Genomic DNA, 21,519 nt, shown 5'->3' with positions numbered 1-21,519 from the left:
TCTTTAATTTTATCAACCCGGTAGTTCGTAACAAACTTGGAAGCGACGGTGCTGTATGCACAAGTACTAGCTCTTGTCGCAGCTGTCACTTGGTCAGCTGGCACAAGTCCGTTAGGGGCTCAAGCCAACTTCTATGAGCTCTTAGAAGAAGCTTTTTAACTGATGGACGAAAGCTAACTCAAAGGAAGCTAATCTACTTGCGGAAAGAAACTGAAAGCCAAAAAGAAATACAAACCCTAGCAAACCCTAATTCTACCAACTAGTCCTACTGATGCAAAAATGAGAATGCAAACTACGAGAAGAGATGCCATTACTTCTAGGAAGGTAAAATGCATGTGTATAAGTTATCACTATCTAAAGAAAACATCGTTTTGTATTTTTGATTAAGTTATTAGAATTATCATGCATGTGCTTTTAACTAGTTTTCCACTGTGCAGGGATGGATCAAGGGATGAAATGCTTTGGGAAAGGTTGGGATGGTACAGAGAGGGTCTAAGGGATCCCTAACATTCTTTCTGAGAGTTTTACAAAGTCTGGATGCCATGCAACCGTGTTTATGAACTTCTACAGGAAGTCTGCAGGGGTTTCTACAGGATGTTCTGTAATTCTTCTACAGGATGTTTCGAAATGGGATTTTTGAGGATGGGTGATTGATGGAAGATGCATGGATGGTTATGGAGGTAGGATGGGGGTCTGAAGTGACCCAGGAACTGATGGATGGAGTGGTGAGATGATATGTGGAAGGCTGATTTGGCTTTAAGATAGTTGAGACAACAATGGAGAAGAAGGTAGGGTTACGTGGGCAAGAGGATGGGTGTGAAGCGAGAAGCCTAGATATGGGATGAATCAGATGGCTCTGATGAAGCTTGACCATGTGAGTGAGTGATAGAGATGCCCTGCATAATGCACATTCAACCGAATCAATGAATTCTTGCAAACAAACTAAGTCCTAGCTAACATAATCTAACTGTCAATGAAATGAATAAACAGCAGCCTCGTTTGGAAAGAGAACCATGTACATCACGTGAGCAAGAACATTCTGAAAGATCTAAATGCATGACAAACTCCTACCAATCAATTCCCAAACATAAAAAGCTACTTTAACCAACAAAAGCAACCTAAGTAACAAAGCACGAATTAAATCTAAAGAGTAGATTTTATTTTAAGAATGCAACGAACACACATAAAGATAAACAAGGGAGGTACGGGGCGCTTGAGATGGGCCCACCCCCAAGAGCTACAGCCTCCCAAGAGAGATTTAGAGCTGGTGCAAAGCTGGATTCATCTTTATTAATCAAGAATGAAGAGTTACATCAAAACTGTCCACAAGGAGAGCTTGAGAATGAGCTGAGAGCAAAGCTAGTCTATTGCCTACAAATCGAATTACAAAATGACTACAACAAGGCTATGAAATGACTAACTACTAGCTACTATCTACTGGCTAACTAGCTAACATCCACTGGCTACACTGGCTAACCCAAATGAGGCCCTAAGCCTTCTTATTTATACAATTTGAGGACCCAACAATCCTAAAATTTAGGGACTCGGCTGCCCAAAACTTGGAGTTAACAGCAATCCTACTTGACTTGCTTGGCTGCCCTTGTGTTGATTGATTCGGTGGCCCTTGAACTCTGAGCTAATGGTGGAGAATTCGAGGCAAGGGCCCATAAATGAAGGGGACACCTTCCTACAAATCCTCTAGCTTGTCTTCTCACGAATTTGGCTGCCAAGTGCTCATTAAGACCTTCAATTTTGTCTCCAAATTGACCAAAAAGGCTACACAAAGCACCCATTAGACTTGTTGGCATAATGACTAACCAAATTCACTCTATTAGCATAAAAATAATCAAAAACATGCAATAAAACAATGAGAATGGTGGATTAAGTCAAATTAGGAGGTTGAATGAGCCCAAATAATTGTACATTTTTGGGGCTCATCATCACCCCCCTACTGAAAGTGTTGCTCATCCTCTAAGCAACCAATCTCTCTCCTCGTCTTTGATGGCCCTGGTGGCTTCTTTGGCTAACATCTCGGCTGATTTCTCCTTTGGCTTCCCTCTTTTCAAACTTCCTGTAGAAACAGTTCTCTGTCTTCTTGTAGAAACAATCTGCTAACTTCCTGTAGAAATAGTCTGCTAACAGTTCTCTGTCTTCCTGTAGAAACAGTCGGCACTGTCTTAGCCTGCTTGGCTGAGGGTGATTGTCCTTTCAGCTTGGCTGTGGCAGCCTTCGTCTTCTCGCCCTTCTGCTCTTCTTCCTCACTGTTTGCTGCTTTTCTTAGTGAATCCTCAGCCTTGTTATGAGTGCACAAGTATATGCAATCATATGGAAGAAATGGTGCCCTTGGCATTCCCTAAAGCCTGCAACGTGAGGGCACTTGTATGTCTTGTAACAAGAAAGTTGGTTAAATCCACAAGATAATCCATGGTCATGTTTCCAAGCAACAGGAATATGATAAAGGTGTTTCCTTTCCTTATGCTTTGGCTTTGATACAAACAATTGGCACTGGCTTCTTTAACTGTGTACAACTAATCAATTTTCCCCTATTTGCCTCATGTTGACTAGATTCTGCATAATCAGTTGTAGGTCTCCACCACACCTCTTCCATATCTGATGGGTTCTGTTTCATATGTTTCTTTTCATCCAGATCACTAAGCATATGAATGCCCGATAAGGGATCCTTCAATGCTGAAAAAAATCAGAGATCCTTCCTCTCTTCTCTCATGTTCATTAGAAACACCATCTTCTTTAAATTCGTATTGAGCTGCACTCTGGCCATCTGGCATACCTGATATATAATCTTCAACCCGTTTCATGCCCTCTGTATTATCAAGTTCTGCATAAATGTTTGACATATGTTCCTTGAGTTGTGAAAGAGAAATTTGTTTCTCCTTACCTTTATCTTGTTTAAGAGGAAACCTTATGTCCAAGAGCTGGTACGTTTCCTTCTAGACCTCAGTCAAGTGTGTAGGAATGATTTCCTCATGCGTCACTTTAGGGAAACTTATCTCCATATGCTGCTGACTTTTCTTCTAAATAATAGTTGGATGTGAAGGGCTAGTTTCTTTACATACCACTTTTGGAATGGCAGAATTAAAATGTTGTTTCGGAAGCTGCATTTATGATCCAGTATGGTTGACATTGTGAATTTCATTTTGATGAGCATGAATGCTCTCTTTATGCACTTTTTCGGTGTGTGCAAGTTTTGTGTCCCTTTCAAAAGCACAGCTTTAATGGGCTCCTTTTATCTTTCTCCTCTTGAGTATTTACAGTGCCATTTTCCTTTAAACACCCATCATCATTTCCAGGCCCACTCTGATCGGCACCAACATTGTTTGCCTTCCCTACATAATCTTCCAAAAGGCAGTAGCAGAAATTATTTTGCTCTGAGGTGCAAAAACAAGCTTCATTGGGTTACCAGGATGTCCGAGTCCTCTGCAGTAGTTATTGATGGGAGAGTTCCATGAGTAGTGAGCACTAATGCTCCGTGAATCAGAATCCCTGACCCTGCCGAGTTTATGCTTACTATGGCTCCTTTGTTGGACAAGACACTTTCTCTTATTTTCTTTGAACAACCAGGCTCTGCACACAGGTACCCACAAAAGCAGGATGCATTGCTCAAGAAACTCATAAGGGAAGCCTTTGACTGCTTGCTCCTAGTGTCCAGTGATTACCAAAAGAGCCGAAGATTTTCTGATTAGTTTCTGATTTTAAACCCTTTTATCTCTGCTCCATAAATATATATATTTATTGCACACAAGAAGACAACAATAACTGAACAGAATTCATCTGCGTGTCATGGAATTGACACACAAGGATTCCATTGCATTCATGGTCACTACCAGTAAGGGATGACATGAATATTACTCAGTTTTGACACTTTCATGAAAGAAAATGCAGGGCTTCATTCTCTTCTGGATAATGGGAATGATCAAATAACAATTTTCACGAGTACACCAGCAAGGAGATTTTTATCAGAAGCTGGAAAGGTAAAACTTGCATGGGCAGTATCAGGTTCCTCCCGCTCCAAATCATAAAGCTTTGGAATAGCATTTGCAGCACACCTTCTCACATAAGGAGAAGGATCTATAGCACATTTCTTAAGAGCCATTGAAACCAGAGGTGCCACACCATGAACACGGATTCCAGACATTGCACGAAGAGTCCATGCATGCAACAACACGGATTCCAAACATTTCTATGGAGCTTGTTACAGCTGCAAGGACGATGATAAACTAGAAACAATACCTGTGAGAGTTCGATTGGATGTTTATGAAGATTTTCGTTGATGAAGGGTGAGCTGGCCAACTACACGTTGGCCCCATGCAAACTGTTGTGCTATCATGAACTGCAGTGGTTACTATTTGTTCTCTGCTTGAAATCTCATCCATCAGTTGCACTGGAGTTAGACTACCCACACTGTCCGTGTTTTTTTAAATTTCACGTGCATGACTGACCCATGCATGCTGCGTGACTTTCTCATGAGTGCTAGAGAACTAGGTGTATTGCTACATTCATGGCTTAATTTCACCATTCCATTCGTTCATGCAATGCTTAGACTAGATTCATGCAATAGATGAACAAGGTTTAGTCACGTACCTGAAGTCAAACGGCTGCTTGTGAAGCTTTTTGCTGCTGCATGCTCTGATTCTGCTGCTGCATGCTTGGATCCTTTGATTGCATGAGGGCTTGGCTGATGATTTTTGATTGCTTTTCCTTGTGCAGGTGTCCTCTGGCTGGATCTGAGCTGCATGCAATTGTTTCCACGTTCAGATCTGCACCTTCAAGCTGCTGCTGCTGCATGGTCACAAAACCAGAACTTGTTTTTGCCATTGCTCTCAAACGGTAAACCAGATTGATCTAAAACTCGGTGAGCATGTTCCTATCATCATTATGAATCACCCATAGCAAAATCGTGATCAATGGATGCACGGATTTCGAGAAAAATGGAAAATGGCTGAAGATTTCAGAGCTCGATTTCTCGGAAACCGTGCATCGGAATCGGCTGAAACTGCTTGGATAGGTTACCATCACTCACATGCATATCCCCATGAAACAAGTTTTGAAACAAATGCACGGATATGGAGAAAATGCAAAAATGGATGATGGTGATGGAGGATGATTTCTTGGAAATCGTGCACCGGAATTTGATGAAACTGCTCAGGCATGTTGCCATCACCCTTGTACAATTCCCCATAAAACGGTTTTTCAAATGGATGCATGGTTTTCAGGTTATGGCAAAAACAAATTTTGTTATAGGTATTTTTGCTTCAAGGCATTTTGCATTTTTGTTGCATGGTATGAAAAATGAATTTGGGTTGTGATGCAGGTATGGAGATGATGGAGGAGGAGTTTGAAGATTGCAGGAGGACTTTTGAACCCTTGAGGAAGCTACCAAGTTCGCCAAACCACCTTTTTGAAATCCATTTCTAGCTTCCTGTAGAAATACAGAACTTCCTGTAGAAGGCACAAAAACTCCTTTGTCTTTGTTTTGAGTGATCCTCCTGACCTGCAATGTCATTGCTACAACTTGAAATTATTCAAGGGGAATTAGTTTTCTTTTTCTTTTTCTTTTTCTCTTTTTTTTTTTGAAAAACAACTAGGGCGCCTCATGGAGGTTTTCACCCTAATTGCCTGCCCTGGGCGCCTCCAAGGGAGGTTTTCACCCAGAGATCTTATTCTCTTTTCTCTTTTCTCCCAACCCATTGAACGCCTCATGGAGGTTTTCAATCAATGAGCCAATCTAAGGCGCCTCCGAGGAGGTTTTCACCTTAGATTTTTATTTTTTTCTTCTTATTTTCATTTTTTTTTTTTTTTTTTCCTACCTTACCCTACTTGAAAAACAAAATTCCTTTCAAGTATAAGAATACTTCCAATGGAGCCATGTGCACATCGAGATTAGAGACAAGATGATGTGAAGGCTCGAAATGCATGCTTTGACAGGTATCTGGATTTCAGAGACCAAATGATCTAACTTTGAAGGGATCAAACATAGCTGAGGAAGAGAGTACCACTGCAACTTAGTGACTGTCTGGAACCATGTCTCAATATAGCTCTGATATCCTTGGTTCTTTTGCTGATCTGGATCATGTTTCATGTCACCTTCTAACATGACTTTCTCATCTTCCTCTTTTTGTTGATCTTTCTCTTGAATACATGGAAGATTTGATGGTAACCATGAGGAAGCTTTCTCGATCTCTGATTCTGATCTCTTCTCTTCATCAAGTGCAGCCCATGGTTCTTTGATCTCCTCTTTTGAATCTTCTTTTGCCTGATGTGGTCCTTCATTACTTTCAATATAGTCTCTTTTTTGTAATAATCTTCCTGAGCTATGGTGAAGATAATTGAGCTCAAGAGCAGTTGTTTGGACATGTTGTGCCTCAACTTTGCAATTGGGTTGAGCTGCTCCATGGTATGGTTTTGGAAATGGTGGTACGGGTAGTTGAGTGGAGGTGTGTAATTGAGATGGATGAGGATGGGGTTGTGGTTGAGCAAGCATTTGGGGTTGCCTTGGTGGAGTAGGAGGTGATGGTTGTGGATGAGCAGGTGGTGGAGGGAAAGAAGCGGGATGAGAGTTGTACTGGGGCCTCCACCCCTGATAAGGTGCATTCCACTGAGGCTGTGGCTGAGCATAAGAGTGAAATGAATGAGCAACTGGTTGGGCATAATATGGATCTGGGAAGGAACAAGGAAGAGGTGTGAACCAGGAAGGATGAGCAGGGGGACCCCAAGAAGGCATGAAAGTGGCTTGATAGGGGTCATAATAGGTCTTGGATGTCCCTTGCAGTTCCTGCTGGTAAGATCTAGGTCCATGCGGCCTCCCTTGGTTCATATAATGGAGTGATTCAGTGGCTCCTTTGGCTCTCTGATATGCAGCTTTGAATCTGGGTAAGGAAGGGCACTGATCTGTAGGATGGTATTATTCACAGGCAAAACACACTTCTATGGAGTACAATGGACATGCGTTCCTAGGATGCTTTCTAGTGCACCTAGGACAAAAGATGATCAAAGCCCTCTTGGCTTCCTCGTACTTCTTTTGGATCCACAGGGTATCCAATTGCATGGCAAGAAACTGCCTCATATCACTCTTGAAATCTTCTATCTGATCTTCAAATTCTTCTTTGGACAAGGGACTGCTCCCAACATTTCTGCTTGTGGCCATTTGCTCCAGAGGAATGTTTTCTTCTTCTTCTCCCCTAGAGGTTCTTCAGATATGTCTTGATGTCCACCCAGGGGTTCTTCTTAGTCACAGCCATCGAAGAAGAGAGAAGATTGGCTGTGTGAAGCAAAGGGGGGTGTTGTGAAAATATTTTTCTAACTTATCTCTACTCCTACAAGGCATGAAAAGAAATCTTTTTGGTTGTTTTTTTGTATTCTTCTTCTTGTACCTGCAAAACTAAAATAGGTTGAACTACAACTAACTATCTTGCTAAAACGAAAATGCGGAATTGAAATGAAAGCAGGAAAGGACTAATCTATTTTGCTCAAATGAAATTGCAGGAATGAAATGCTAGTCTAAGCTTGCAGAATTGAAATGCTAATCTACGCTTGCAGAAATGAAATTGTGGAATTGAAATGCTAATCTATGAAAGCGGGAAATGCTAATCTACTTTTGCATAAACGAAATTGCATAATGGAAATGAAATAAACTACTTAGCAGAAGATTGTAGTGGAAAATAGAAGAAAAGCGGCAATCACCAATACTTTGACGCTTCCCCGGAAACGGCGCCAAAAATATGGTGGGCCCCAGTATTGTAGCAATAATGCTACAACTCCTGGAACTCCCTTTTTTAATTTTATCAACCCGGTAGTTCGTAACAAACTTGGAAGCGACGGTGTTGTATGCACAAGTACTAGCTCTTGCCGCAGCTGTCACTTGGTCAGCTGGCACAAGTCCGTTAGGGGCTCAAGCCAACTTCTATGAGCTCTTAGAAGAAGCTTTTTAACTGATGGATGAAAGCTAACTCAAAGGAAGCTAATCTACTTGTGGAAAGAAACTGAAAGCCAAAAAGAAATACAAATCCTAGCAAACCCTAGCAAACCCTAATTCTACCAACTAGTCCCACTGATGCAAAAATGAGAATGCAAACTATGAGAAGAGATGCCATTACTTCTAGGAAGGTAAAATGCATGTGTCTAAGTTATCACTATCTGAAGAAAACATCTTTTTGTATTTTTTATTAAGTTATTAGAATTATCATGCATGTGCTTTTAACTAGTTTTCCACTGTGCAGGGATGGATCAAGGGATGAAATGCTTTGGGAAAGGTTGGGATGGTACAGAGAGGGTCTAAGGGATCCCTAACATTCTTTCTGAGAGTTTCACAAAGTCTGGATGCCATGCAACCGTGTTTATGAACTTCTACGGGAAGTCTGCAGGGGTTTCTACAGGATGTTCTGTAATTCTTCTACAGGATGTTTCAAAATGGGATTTTTGAGGATGGGTGATTGATGGAAGATGCATGGATGGTTATGGAGGTAGGATGGGGGTCTGAAGTGACCCAGGAACTAATGGATGGAGTGGGTAGATGATATGTGGAAGGCTGATTTGGCTTTAAGGTAGTTGAGACAACAATGGAGAAGAAGGTAGGGTTACGTGGGCAAGAGGATGGGTGTGAAGCGAGAAGCCTAGATATGGGATGAATCAGATGGCTCTGATGAAGCTTGACCATGTGAGTGAGTGATAGAGATGCCCTGCACAATGCACATTCAACTGAATCAATGAATTCTTGCAAACAAACTAAGTCCTAGCTAACTTAATCTAACTGTCAATGAAATGAATAAACAGCAGCCTCGTTTGGAAAGAGAACCATGTACATCACGTGAGCAAGAACATTATGAAAGATCTAAATGCATGACAAACTCCTACCAATCAATTCCCAAACATAAAAAGCTACTTTAACCAACAAAAGCAACCTAAGTAACAAAGCACGAATTAAATCTAAAGAGCAGATTTTATTTTAAGAATGCAGCGAACACACATAAAGATAAACAAGGGAGGTACTGGGCGCTTGAGATGGGCCCAACCCCAAGAGCTACAGCCTCCCAAGAGAGATTTAGAGCTGGTGCAAAGCTGGATTCATCTTTATTAATCAAGAATGAAGAGTTACATCAAAACTGTCCACAAGGAGAGCTTGAGAATGAGCTGAGAGCAAAGCTAGTCTATTGCCTACAAATCGAATTACAAAATGACTACAACAAGGCTATGAAATGACTAACTACTAGCTACTATCTACTGGTTAACTAGCTAACATCCACTGGCTACACTGGCTAACCCAAATGAGGCCCTAAGCCTTCTTATTTATACAATTTGAGGACCCAACAGTCCTAAAATTTAGGGACTCGGCTGCCCAAAACTTGGAGTTAACAGCAGTCCTACTTGACTTGCTTGGCTGCCCTTGTGTTGATTGATTCGGTGGCCCTTGAACTCCGAGCTAATGGTGGAGAATTCGAGGCAAGGGCCCATAAATGAAGGGGACACCTTCCTACAAATCCTCTAGCTTGTCTTCCCACGAATTTGGCTGCCAAGTGCTCATTAAGACCTTCAATTTTGTCTCCAAATTGACCAAAAAGGCTACGCAAAGCACCCATTAGACTTGTTGGCATAATGACTAACCAAATTCACTCTATTAGCATAAAAATAATCAAAAACATGCAATAAACCAATGAGAATGGTGGATTAAGTCAAATTAGGAGGTTGAATGAGCCCAAATAATTGTACATTTTTGGGGCTCATCATCTATCGCAATGAGTCATGGAAAACCCAAGTTCCAGAGATAGACCAAGTAAGCAGTTTCCACCCCACCGCGAAATGGAAACCCCGAGTTCGCAAGACTTGGGTAGTTCTTCATCGTGCCGCAACATGGAAACCATGAGTTCCATAAAATTGGGTGATTTCGGTCGTGTTGTGACATGGAAACCCAAGTTCCCCGCACCAAGGCCACAGTTTTCACCTAGGAGGGAGATGGAGACCCAGAGGTTCCCGGAATTAGGCGATTTCCCTCATGCCATGAAATAGAATCCCTTGGGTTTCGCGGACTTGTGTGGTTCTCTGTCGTTCTACAGCATGGAAACCCAAGTTCCTTACACCAAGGTTGTGGTTTCTATCATGGCGACACATGGAAGAACCAAGTTTCCCATAATTGGACAATTTCCGTCATGCCACTGAATGGAAATCCCCATGTTTGGTAGACTTGGGTAGTCATTCCCTGTCGCGCGCTGACATGGAAACCTGAAGCTCTCCAGATTTCGGTGGTCATTCCCTATCATGCGATGACATGGAAACCTGAAGCTACCTAGACTTGGGTGGCCATTTCCTGTCACGTGATGGCATGGAAACCTAAAGCTCCCCAGACTTGGGCAACAATTTTAGCCATGGCACCACATGGGAACCTCGTGTTTCCCAGACTTGGGTAGCAATTTTTGTCATGACACGAAATGGAAACCTCATGTGTCGACTGACTTGGGTAGCATTTTCCATCGCACTGCGAATTGGAAACCTCGAGTTCCCCAGACTTTGGTGGCTTTCTGTCACCCCACAACATGGAAATCTAATGTTCCACAGATTCTCAAGTGATTCAAGGCGTGCCGCGACATGGAAACCCCTAAGTTCCCCATGCCAAGGAAAGACATAGAAACCCCAAGTTTCCCATACTTGAGTGGTTTCCATCAATGGATCCAGCCGCGTTGTGACATGGAAACCATGAGTTCCCTAGACTTGGGCAATGGTTTCGAAACACCCTTATTGACCTACCGAAACATGCCTTAAGTCAAAAAACAGGGGCAGTGCCCTATCTCTGCCCCACGGAATAAGTAAAATAACGTTAAAAGTAGTGGTATTTCATTCCGCATCGCCAGTTCTGCTTACCAAAAATGGCCCGCTTGGAGCTATCGATTCCATGGCACGGCTCAATGGAGCAGCCACACCCTCTTACCTATTTAAAGTGTGAGAATAGTTCGAGGGCGTTATGCCCCTGATGCCTCTAATCATTTTCTTTACCCAATAAAAATTGCCCGTGAGCTCTAGCTATCCTAAGGGAAACTTTGGAGGAAACCAGCTACTAGATGGTTCAATTAGTCTTTCACCCCTATACCTAAGTCAGACGAACGATTTGCACATCAGTATCGCTACGAGCCTCCACTAGATTTTCCTCTGGCTTCGCCTTGCTCAAGCATAGTTCACCATCTTTCGGGTCCCAACAAGTGTGCTCACAATCAAACCCTTCACATAAGATTAAGGTCGGTTGAAGATGCATCCCCCTAGAGAGGGGATCTTTCCCGTCAGCTTCCTTATAGGTTTTCAAATCCACCGACTCACACACATGTTAGACTCCTTGGTCTGTGTTTCAAGATGGGTTGAATGGAAAGCCTACCAACCAACACCACGGGCGCATAGGTGCACAAGACTCGCCACAAGGGTGCACGCTTTGTTCCTCGACACTGCAATGGTAAACTGAAAGGTGGTAATCCACTCGTGCTTGTGATGATGTACTAGCCTGTGTTGGTTTACACCTTGAGTCGAGTAGCAGACCATCCTGAGCTGTTCCACATCTGACTGAGATGCATCGACAACCTCCATCCACTTCCCTCCCAGCAATTTCAAGAACTCTTTAACTCTTTTCAAATTCCTTTTCATATTTCCCTTGCGGTACTTGTTCGTTATCAGTCTCTCACTCGTATTTAGCCTTGGACAGAATTTTCCACCCAATTAGGGCTGTATTCCTAAACAACCCGACTCGCTAACAACGCCTCATGATGCGGAAGGGTCCCAACCCAACTGGGTTGTCACCCTCTCAGGCGCCTCCTTCTAAGGGACTTGGCCCAAGTCCACCACTGAGGATGCTTTTACAGAATACAATTCAGGTGACGATACCGCCCGATTTTCATGCTGTGATCTTCCCGATTCGCTTGCTGCTACTAGGGGAATCCTTGTAAGTTTCTTTTCCTCTGCCTAATTATATGCTTAATCTTAGTGGGTGTTCTTGCCTGAGCTGAGGTCAAAATGTTAGAGCTATATCTAGCCTACACGATGGGAGGACAAGAGAGAGCAAATCAAGTTCCAGCGATGCCACACAAAGCCCACATCAGCTAATGCCGACTTCCCATCCAAGGGGACAAGATCACCACTCGTCGACGCACACCACGAAACATCGCTTGACGTATTTCAGCCAACCACAATGTATTAGGCACGGATGACTAGCTTTGTTGCTCCCTAACATATTGCAGGGATCACATTTGAATGGGATGCGATGCCTAGACAGGTGTGCCCTCGATCGAGGCCTCGGACGCAAATTGCATTCAAAAACTTGATGATTCACAAGATTTTTTAATTCACACTAAGTATCACATTTCGCTACGTTCTTCATCGTAACAAGAGCTGAGATATCCATTGTCGAGAGTCGTTTCCATGTATTACTGAAAAATCTGCCACAACACTGAATAGGGGCACCCCCCACAACAAATGTAAGGCTAAGGGCCAAAAGGAGGAAAGGAAGAAAAATGCATGAAAGAAAGAGAAACAAAGGTGTCTACCCCCTCACAGGAGGAGGCTCAAACAGAGAACAATCTTCCCAAGCCCCACGCCCTCACAAAAAGGGGGAAATGCATGGAACAACAATCGAGAAGGACTAGGGTGGCCACCCTGGGAGCTCACACTGCTTTTAATCCTTCCCAAACACTAGTCCACAACAATTCCCCCTTTTCTCTGTAAAGCTAGGGACTAAAAGGAAGAAGGGAAGAAAACAAGGTGAAATAAATAGAGATCAAACATGGCTACTAGCTCACAAGGGGAGGCTCAAACAAAGCACAAGCCTTCCAAGCCCTGTGCCTTCGCAAAAAGGGGGGAATTGAAGGGGATGATGATTGAGAAGGACTAGGGTGGACAGCCCAAAAGCTCGCACTGTGTTTCGTCCTTCCCAAACACCAATCCACAACAATCCCACCGTTTCTCTGTAAAGATAGGGTCCAAAAGGAAGAAGGGAATAAAACAACATGAAAGAAAGAGATATCAAACGTGTTTACTAGCTCACAAGGGGAGGCTCAAATATAGAACACACTTCCCCAACCCCATGCCTTCGCAAAAAGGGGGGAACTGCAGGGGACAAAAGTCGAGAAGGACTAGGTTGGCCACCCTAGGAGCTCGCATTGCATCTCGTCCTTCCCGAACACCAATCCACAACAATCCCACCTTTTCTTCGTAAAGATAGGGGCCAAAAGGAAGAATGAAAGAAAACAACATGAAAGAAAGAGATATCAAACGTGGCTACAACCTCACAAGGGGAGGCTCAAACAGAGAACATGCTTCCCTAACCCCTGTGCCTTCGCAGAAAAGGGGGGAACTGCAGCAGACAATGATCGAGAAGGACTAGGGTGGCCACCCCGAGAACTTGCACTACTTTTGGTCCTTCCCCAACACCAATCCAAAACAATCCCACCTTTTCTCCATAAAGCTAGGGGCCAAAAGGAAGAAGGGAAGAAAACAACATGAAATAAAGAGATACCAAACGTGGCTATCGGCTCACAAGGGGAGGCTCAAACAGAGAACAAGCTTCCCAAACCTCATGCCTTCGCAAAAAGGAGAGAACTGCAGGGGATGGAAATTGAGAAGGACGAGGGTGGCCACCCCAGGAACTCACACTACTTTTCATCCTTCCTGAACACCAATCCACAACAATCCCACCTTTTCTCTGTAAATCTAGGGGCAAAAGGAAGAAGGGTAGAAACCAACACCAAAGAAACAAAAATCCAAAGAAAAGAGAGAGGCTCAACAACACACCAAGGAGATGTTGCCTAACCAAAAAGAAAGAAAACAAGGCACCCAATCAAAGCATCCCACCTATTCACACCCTCCCACATACGTTACGACACAACACCCTTTCTAGCTTTACAACATAACAAACACCAATCAAACAACCAAGCAAATAAATCACAACCTAAACTTAACCACTAGAAAATACAAGGGCCGCGATGAGAAAAGTGTTTGGAGCATGTTACTGAGAGGTAAACAACCCCCCCAACCTAGCACAAGGCTTAAAATGACAAATACACTAATAGAAAACCCACCCCACTATTGCACCCCTCTGTATGCAAAACACCCAACAACCTTTCTAGTGAGAAAGTCAACGGGGGTCAAGAATCAAAATCCAAAGAGGAGTTGTCACAGGCTGACACTCAATGTTGGAGAAATCCACGGGCCACAAATACATCGACAGTGAAAGGCCACTAAAGAGGGGGATGTCCACAAAGCACACACAACGAAACCAAGAAATGACCAAGTCGCACAAAAAACCCACAATCCAAAGGGAGAAACAAAGACACAACCCACTACTTCTTTCCTTAGAAGGGGAGTGGCTCATGAGAGGACAAGGAATTCCCTCGATGATAAAGGCATGAGATAAGAATGCCACCTCATGCCCATTGGCAGGGAAAATTGTGATCTCGATGGAGCTCAAACCGAGGGAGGGGTTTTTCATTACCTGGACACCCAACCCTTCCATGAGGGCATATCGAGGAATGGTCGGGAGGACTAGGGTGGCTAGCCCAACGGGTTGAACTGCTCTTCATCCATCCCATATTGACCCCACCCTGAAAATTTCCCCTCATGGAAGGTTTGAGCTACCAGGCACATGCGCAACCACTCCCTCGACCCAACCACCAGCAAAAAATCTCACCCAAGCAACACATAAACCACCACTGCCTTTTTGAGAGAACCAATTATGGAGGCCTGTACCCTTGGCCCATGCCTTCCAACGAACAAAAGATCGAGCACTGCTGCTAGAAATGAGTCTAAATTTATCCATCATATTTCCCAAGCACCTCAACTGCAGCAACCATGCCCCGCTGAACAGATCGTTGGAGAGGGCTCCCAAGAAGAAAGCTTCTAAACCCCCTACAGAAACAAATTGGGGTGAAGAAAAACAAAGAATGGGTGGGACAAGCACAAGCATGGCTTGCAAGAACACATGAAAAAACAAGCGTGACATCAAGACAAGCAACCAACAATGTTCCCACCAAACACCAAACCCGCTCCCTTAGAGACACACCAAACAAGCCCACATTGCAATTGAAACCCACCCAACCCGAACCAAAAAATAAAACCCCTGCTATCAATGATCCTACTACAGGTTCACCTACAGTAACCTTGTTATGACTTCTGCTTCCTCTAAATGATAAGGTTTAATGAAATTATCATGACATCGATGGCGGGAAACCACCATCGTCGACGCAATCCGAACACTTCACCAGATCTTTCAATCGGTAGGAGTGATGGGCGGTCTATACAAAGGGCAGGGACGTAGTCAACACAAGTTGATGACACAAACTTATTAGGAATTCCTCGTTGAAGACCAATAATTGCAATGGTCTATCCCCATTATGATGCAATTTGAGAAGATTTCCCAATCCTCTCGAACCAGGAAGAAAAACTTGTTGGCTGCATTAGTGTAGCGCGTGTGTTGCCCAGAATATCTAAGGGAATCACAGAACTGTTATTGCCTCAAACTTCTATGGCCTAAATGGCCATAGTCCCTCTAAGAAGCTGGCCGTGAAGGGGAACCTCCGTGTAGCTAGTTAGTAGGCTGAGGTCTTGTTCATTATCAGAATTAACCAAAGAAATCTCTCCACCAACTAAGAACGGCTATGCACCATCAACCATAGAATTAAGAGAGATCTCTCAATCTATCAATCCTTACTTTGTCTAGACCTACTAAGTTTCCCTGTGTTGAGTCAAATTGAGCCGCAGGCTCCACTCCTCATGGCGCCCTTCCATCAATTCCTTTAAGTTTCAGCCTTGTGACCATACTCCCCTCGGAACCCAAACATTATGATTTCTCAGAAGGTACTGGCAGAGTCCTTAGAACAACATTCGCTGATCCCTGGTCAGCATCGTTTATGGTTGAGCCTAGGATGATATCTGATCATCTTCGAGCCCCCAACTTTTGTTCTTGATTAATGAATACGTCCTTGGAAAATGCTTTCGCAGTGGTCTGTCTTTCATAAATCCAAGAATTTCACCTCTAACAATGAAATACGAATGCCCCTGACAGTCCCTATTAATCATTACTCCGGTCCCCAAGGCCAACACAATAGGACCAAAATCCTATCACATTATTCCATGTTAATGTATTCAGAGCATAAGCTTGCTTTGAGCACTCTAATTTTCTCAAAGTAATAGCACTAGAGCCGCGACCCATCCAATTAAGGCCAGCAGCACGTCGCTGACAAAAGGGACGGAAGGGAAGGTGCACACCGAGTAGGCGGACCGACCTTTATGACCCAACATCCAACTACAATATTCTTAACTACAACAACTTAAATATACACTATTGGAGCTAGAATTACTGTGGCTGCTAGCACCAGACTTTCCCTCCAATGGATCCTCGTTAAGGGATCTAGATTGTGCTCATTCCAATTACTAGACTCGATGAGATGAGTATTGTTATTTATTGTCACTACCTCCCCATGTTAGGATTGGGTAATTTGCACACCTGTTGCCTTCCTTGGATGTGGTAGCTGTTTCTCAGGCTCCCTCTCTGGAATTGAACCCTAATTTTCTGTTACCTGTCACCACCATGGTAGGTCTCTATCCTACCATCGAAAGTTGATAGGGAAGAAATTTGAATGAAGCATCACAAGCATAAGGGCTATGTGATCTGTCGAGTTATCATGATTAATCGGAGAAGTGGGCAAGCCTGTGCCGACCTTTTATCTAAAAAATGCATCTCTTCCAAAGAGTCAGGACTTGGTGCACGTATTAGCTCTAGAACTACTAAGGTTATCCGAGTAGTATGGTACCATAAAAAAAACTATAACTAATTTAATGAGCTATCTTCAGTTTCACAGTCTAAATTAGTTCATACTTAGACATGCATGGCTTAATCTTTGAGACAAGCATATGACTACTAGCAGAATCAACCAGGTAGCACCCTCCCACTTCAAAGGGAATTCTGGGTGCTCTCTTACCAAAAGCCAACCTAAACACCCATCAAGTCAAAGAGATATCGAAATATCATGTAAAACTTTTATTCCTTGCACCTCTTTCATCCCAAGAAGGGAACAAACACAACATGCCAAGGACATGGCGAAAAAATGGGTAGACCTGCCGAGTCACAATGCACCAAGGCCACTTTAGAGTTTTCAACCATGCCCCAACCAACAAGAAAACGAGCGATCACTCACCCACTCCCTTAGAAATGCCTCCAAAAAACTCCATGCCCTCCGCCGAGGCCACCTAGGATTCCACCCGAACAATAGCAATGGTAGACCTCGATCTCCCAATCGCCTGCAGTAGCCTCGATGCAAAGGAAATAAATGGAGAATGACCAACCATGCAACCTCTATATTATAAATGAGCCCCAACCCTTTGTGCCCCGCACCGAGGCCACCTAGGAGTCCACCCAGACAACAACAATAGTGGACCTCGATCTCTCAATCACCTGCGACAACCTCAATGCAAAGGTAAAGGAAGGAAATGCGGTTTGGGCAGGTCGTTTGTGGTGGCCTGTGGTTAGATAGTCCATCTTCAGAAGCCTTTCAGCTTAACATAAAGCCACTTTTTTGGTCAATTTAGTGTCCTAAATTGATCTACATAAATTATCAATCCAGGTATTGTAAACTGATGAAGTGTAGTGCACTCATGTGCTAGATGGCCCTTCCTACTTTAGTGTTTTTGAGTTTTTAAGTTTGTTTTGGGGTTTTGATCTTTTAATTCCTAACAAAATCTTGAATCTACTATTGCTAATGAAATGAGAGCTTAAAGTGCTCTAAGCCAGATTTTGAAGTAAAGTTTTAACCAAGAACATGATAACGAAGTTTCTCTTCTTGCTATTATGATTGTTTCCAAAACATGGAATGAAAGGAATTCACACTACTATCTCATTAATTACAAAACCAAAGCTTAAATGAGATATTAAAACTGAAAATGGGATTGTAGCTATCTACGATGAACTAAAAATGAAATACTAGAAATGAGATTACAACTACTGTCTAGTCTATTGCAGAATTAAAACATAATGAACAATTGGAAATGGAATTGAAACTAAATGAAAAACTATGACTAAAAATGAAATTGCAATTAATATATGATAAAAACTAAATGAAGTGTTTTGTCACCTTGCTATACAATTTTGGGAGAACTACCTCCCTGTGATAGAATTTTGAGGGACTCCATACTTGAACATTGTTCTAAATTGAAAATGGAATTGGAACAAGACTAAATGAAAGATTAAGACTGAAAGTAAAATTACAACTAATCTACTATAGCAACTAAATGAAGTTCTTTATCACTTTTCTACACAATTTTGGGAGAACTACCTCCTTGTGTTAGCATTTTGAGGGACTCCATACTTCATTGTTCTAAGAAAAAGTAAACATAAAAATACAGAGAAAGACTTATTCATAAATGAAATATTTCACCACTTATTTTTAAGATGTATCATCAATTGAAAGGGCTTTCGGAAATATTCACTTATCACATGAGTTATTAATCTAAAAACAAAATGGCATTGATCAGTTAAATTAAAAATCTAAAGACTAATGACAGTAAATGAAAGAAACTAGACTAATGATCAGCAAATCTAAATTACTCTATGCTACTGACATCAGCTTCAAGCTACTGATAAGAAACTAGAAAGTAGTGAAACAAAAATAGCTATTCTGTGCTAATAAGAAGATGACACGGGCTGCAGTATGAACATAGTTAGAAAATGGTTATAAACATCATGGTACAAACACAGTGAATTTACAATTAATCATGAAAAAAAAAACATAAATAAAATGTGACCTTGACCAACGCAGGGGCCCTCTACAAAGGTCTCGGATTATCAGCACTTAATCAACACTCCAACAACGCTTCAGGTATCCATTGAAACAGAGTCTTTATATTAAAACAGAGAATGCATTCTTCAAGCTATAGAACAAAAATCTGAACTTAATACGTAAGCAAAAACTGAACTTGTTCTACGTTTTCCACACTCGTATTTATAGAAAATTATACAACTATTTTAAAGAGATAAATAAGCTACAAAAAAACACGTAGACAGGCAAGTATGCAGAATTCTTGTCCTCTTTGCTTGGAAACATAAATCTTATGGTAATGGCTGTTGGACTCTATTTGTGCAGGTGGCAGATGAAGTCCGTGGCCTCAGGAAACTGCTTCGAATCCCTATCTCTGAGAAACGTGTGCAAAACAGAGTCTTGTTTGCCATAAGTTTCTATGTTTGACTTCCTTTTGATCGGGATCTTCCTCATCGATCTAGGCCAGATGAATAGGATACGATCCATGCCCTATTGTTTTCCAAGATACCCATGTAGTCCTTTTCCTCTCTTGACACGTGGAACCTATAAAAGCGTGGAAGTAGCTGTGAAACAATCGATTAGATGTAGAATGTGGATGTGTTCCATGGCTAAAAGACAAAAACTTATTCAAATAGAAAATATAAAAGTATAACCTATAAATCACTGAAATAGAATCCTTGAGGCAATGTGTAATCATAAGGATGCATTTCTTTTATGGAAAAACAGAGAAGGAAGGATGAGAAAAGTAGCTAAGGGAAAGACAGTTTTGGAACTCAACATACTCCCACTGCTAAACTATTGCATGTCCCCATGCAATCAAAATTATAAACTACATCCTCCTATTGCATTTGTTCTGAGACTTCAGCCAAAACATCCAACCTCTTCTTGCTTTTCTTTGCCCCAACTGCCATCTTAGGCCTCCTCATGAGAAATCTGTACTTGAGGTTGATGATTGCCCTGTTTAGCTTCTTATTCTTCCTTTTTAGTTTTCTGTTCTTCTTGTGCCATAAACCCAAGTGAAGCATGGTGTTATCATGGATAATTTTATCCAACTTGTTCTATTCTTTTAAGGCTTCATTTTCCTTTTGGATATGTCTAATTAGCACTTCTAGCTCATAGATTTCTTGTTTAAGTGAGCTAGTCAAAGTTTCTTGTGATGTGGCAGGCTGTTCAGGATTAGATGAAGTCCTTGGGTCCATTGTTGTACTTTTCTTCTCCAATGACTCTATGTAGTCATAAATCTACTGTTGGACCAGATCAATGCCTGGAGAGGCTCTTCTTGGGCTGCTTTCAAAGTTTTGTTGAGGAGAGATCTGTGTTGGTTTCTCATATGTGATTTTTTCATGGGACTGAGTTGGATTTTCTTCTCCCAAATCTATGAACTGGGCCTCTGTTGATTTTTCTTTCTTCACTTTTCCCCTGAGTCTAGAACTTCTCCTCAAACTTTAGGAGCCTATGATTTCTTCCTCTATAAATTGTTTTCTCTTCCCTTTCTCTTTATCTTTCTTGACCTATTCTCTGATTTTAATAAGTCTCTAAGAAAGTAGTTGTTCATCATCCTTAGATGATGAAGGTTCAAGAATATTTTTGTGGGGTCAACTTTTTCTTTCAATTTTCTTCTTTGCTTTGCCTACTTTTTGATCTTTGTTAATGTTTCAGAGATGGTTTCTTCTTCATTGTTTTTTTGTGCTGAAGTTTCAGGAGTATTTTGAATGGTGACACTCGTTTTCCTTCTCCTACTTATTTTTGCAGGACTTCCCTTAGGAAATTCTGGGGCACCTTGGAAGAAGTTTCTGACCAAAAAGTCCTCCCATGTGTCCTCTACACTCTTTAAGTGATATTAAACTAAACTTTTTACTAGTCCATGGTGATAAAGAGTGGTTTCTATTGCTTCCATTTTCTTCTGAACATTAGTGGCCATTCTTCTCAAACTATTCAACAGAAAAAATGGGAGATTGAGGTTTCCATCTTCAAGAAAATTCATTAACAGTCTTATGTGATATACATCCATGGAACCAAATCTTCCCTCACATGTAATAAATTTTTGCAAAATTAATAACATGCTACCACATTTGCTCTTAAGTGCAGAGATTGGAATCCCTTTCCTAAAAACTGAAGTGTCCATACCTGGATTTTTGAGAATGACCTTCCAGGTTTCATCACGAAATTCTTTGTTCTTGAACCACCTCTCTCCTAGCCTTGGTAGCTCGGTTGCTTCAGCAATAAAAGACTCGGTCACTGCTAATTTTATGTCACCTATTTCCACATCCACTCCATCAAACGATATGGCAAAAGTTTTGGTGATTTCTTTATGGCAGCCATTGAATTTTTCAATGGAACTCAACCAACCAGTCTTCTGCAACATTCCTTTCCGCTAAGGATAACCTTCCATGTACTTCACCCCTATGGGTTTAATTCTAACTATGAGCACCATCACCTCTGTTCTCTGCTATTCTTCAAAAATTCCCTTTTCTTTTTGAAAAATGGAGTGATAGTGTAAAGAGGACTATGTATACGGCAGTGGAATAGCTGGTATATAGGAACAAAAATAACTATGTATATGGGGATGAAATGATAGAATATGTGGAAGAAAAATGACTATGAGTATGGGATAAAACAACTGTACATGTAGGGTTTACGAAACATAGTAGATGCATGCATAAAATGTGTGAAAATAGAGTGTGTATAGGGTATATGAAAACAGAGTGGTTGTACACATCAACTATGT

General features: G+C 41.9%; 1 protein-coding gene, 1 non-coding gene and 1 pseudogene across 2 annotated transcripts in view; all 3 read right to left on the bottom strand.

The window, feature by feature from the left end:
* LOC149251217 (uncharacterized) overlaps positions 1-2,855 on the bottom strand; it is a 161,421-nt gene extending 158,566 nt beyond the window's left edge. The window contains exon 1 of the mRNA XM_089453819.1: positions 2,789-2,855. Within this exon, the coding sequence (XP_089309945.1) occupies positions 2,789-2,855 (67 nt within the window). The remainder of the gene's footprint in view (positions 1-2,788) is intronic.
* A 9,390-nt stretch (positions 2,856-12,245) lies between these two features.
* Positions 12,246-12,399, bottom strand: LOC149251216 (5.8S ribosomal RNA). Its single transcript, XR_016267570.1, has one exon. It is a non-coding gene; the product is annotated as a 5.8S ribosomal RNA (ribosomal RNA).
* A 2,705-nt stretch (positions 12,400-15,104) lies between these two features.
* LOC149251215 (18S ribosomal RNA) lies at positions 15,105-16,917 on the bottom strand (annotated as a pseudogene).
* Between the last annotated feature and the right edge of the window lie 4,602 nt (positions 16,918-21,519).

The sequence above is a fragment of the Pinus tabuliformis genome, chromosome 7 (assembly GCF_031772625.1).
Source record: "Pinus tabuliformis cultivar Carrire ecotype Pingquan chromosome 7, CPIR1, whole genome shotgun sequence".
NCBI classification, from domain to species: domain Eukaryota; kingdom Viridiplantae; phylum Streptophyta; class Pinopsida; order Pinales; family Pinaceae; genus Pinus; species Pinus tabuliformis.
Note: the sequence above shows the minus strand (reverse complement) of the source record. Positions and strands in the feature narration are given on the sequence as shown.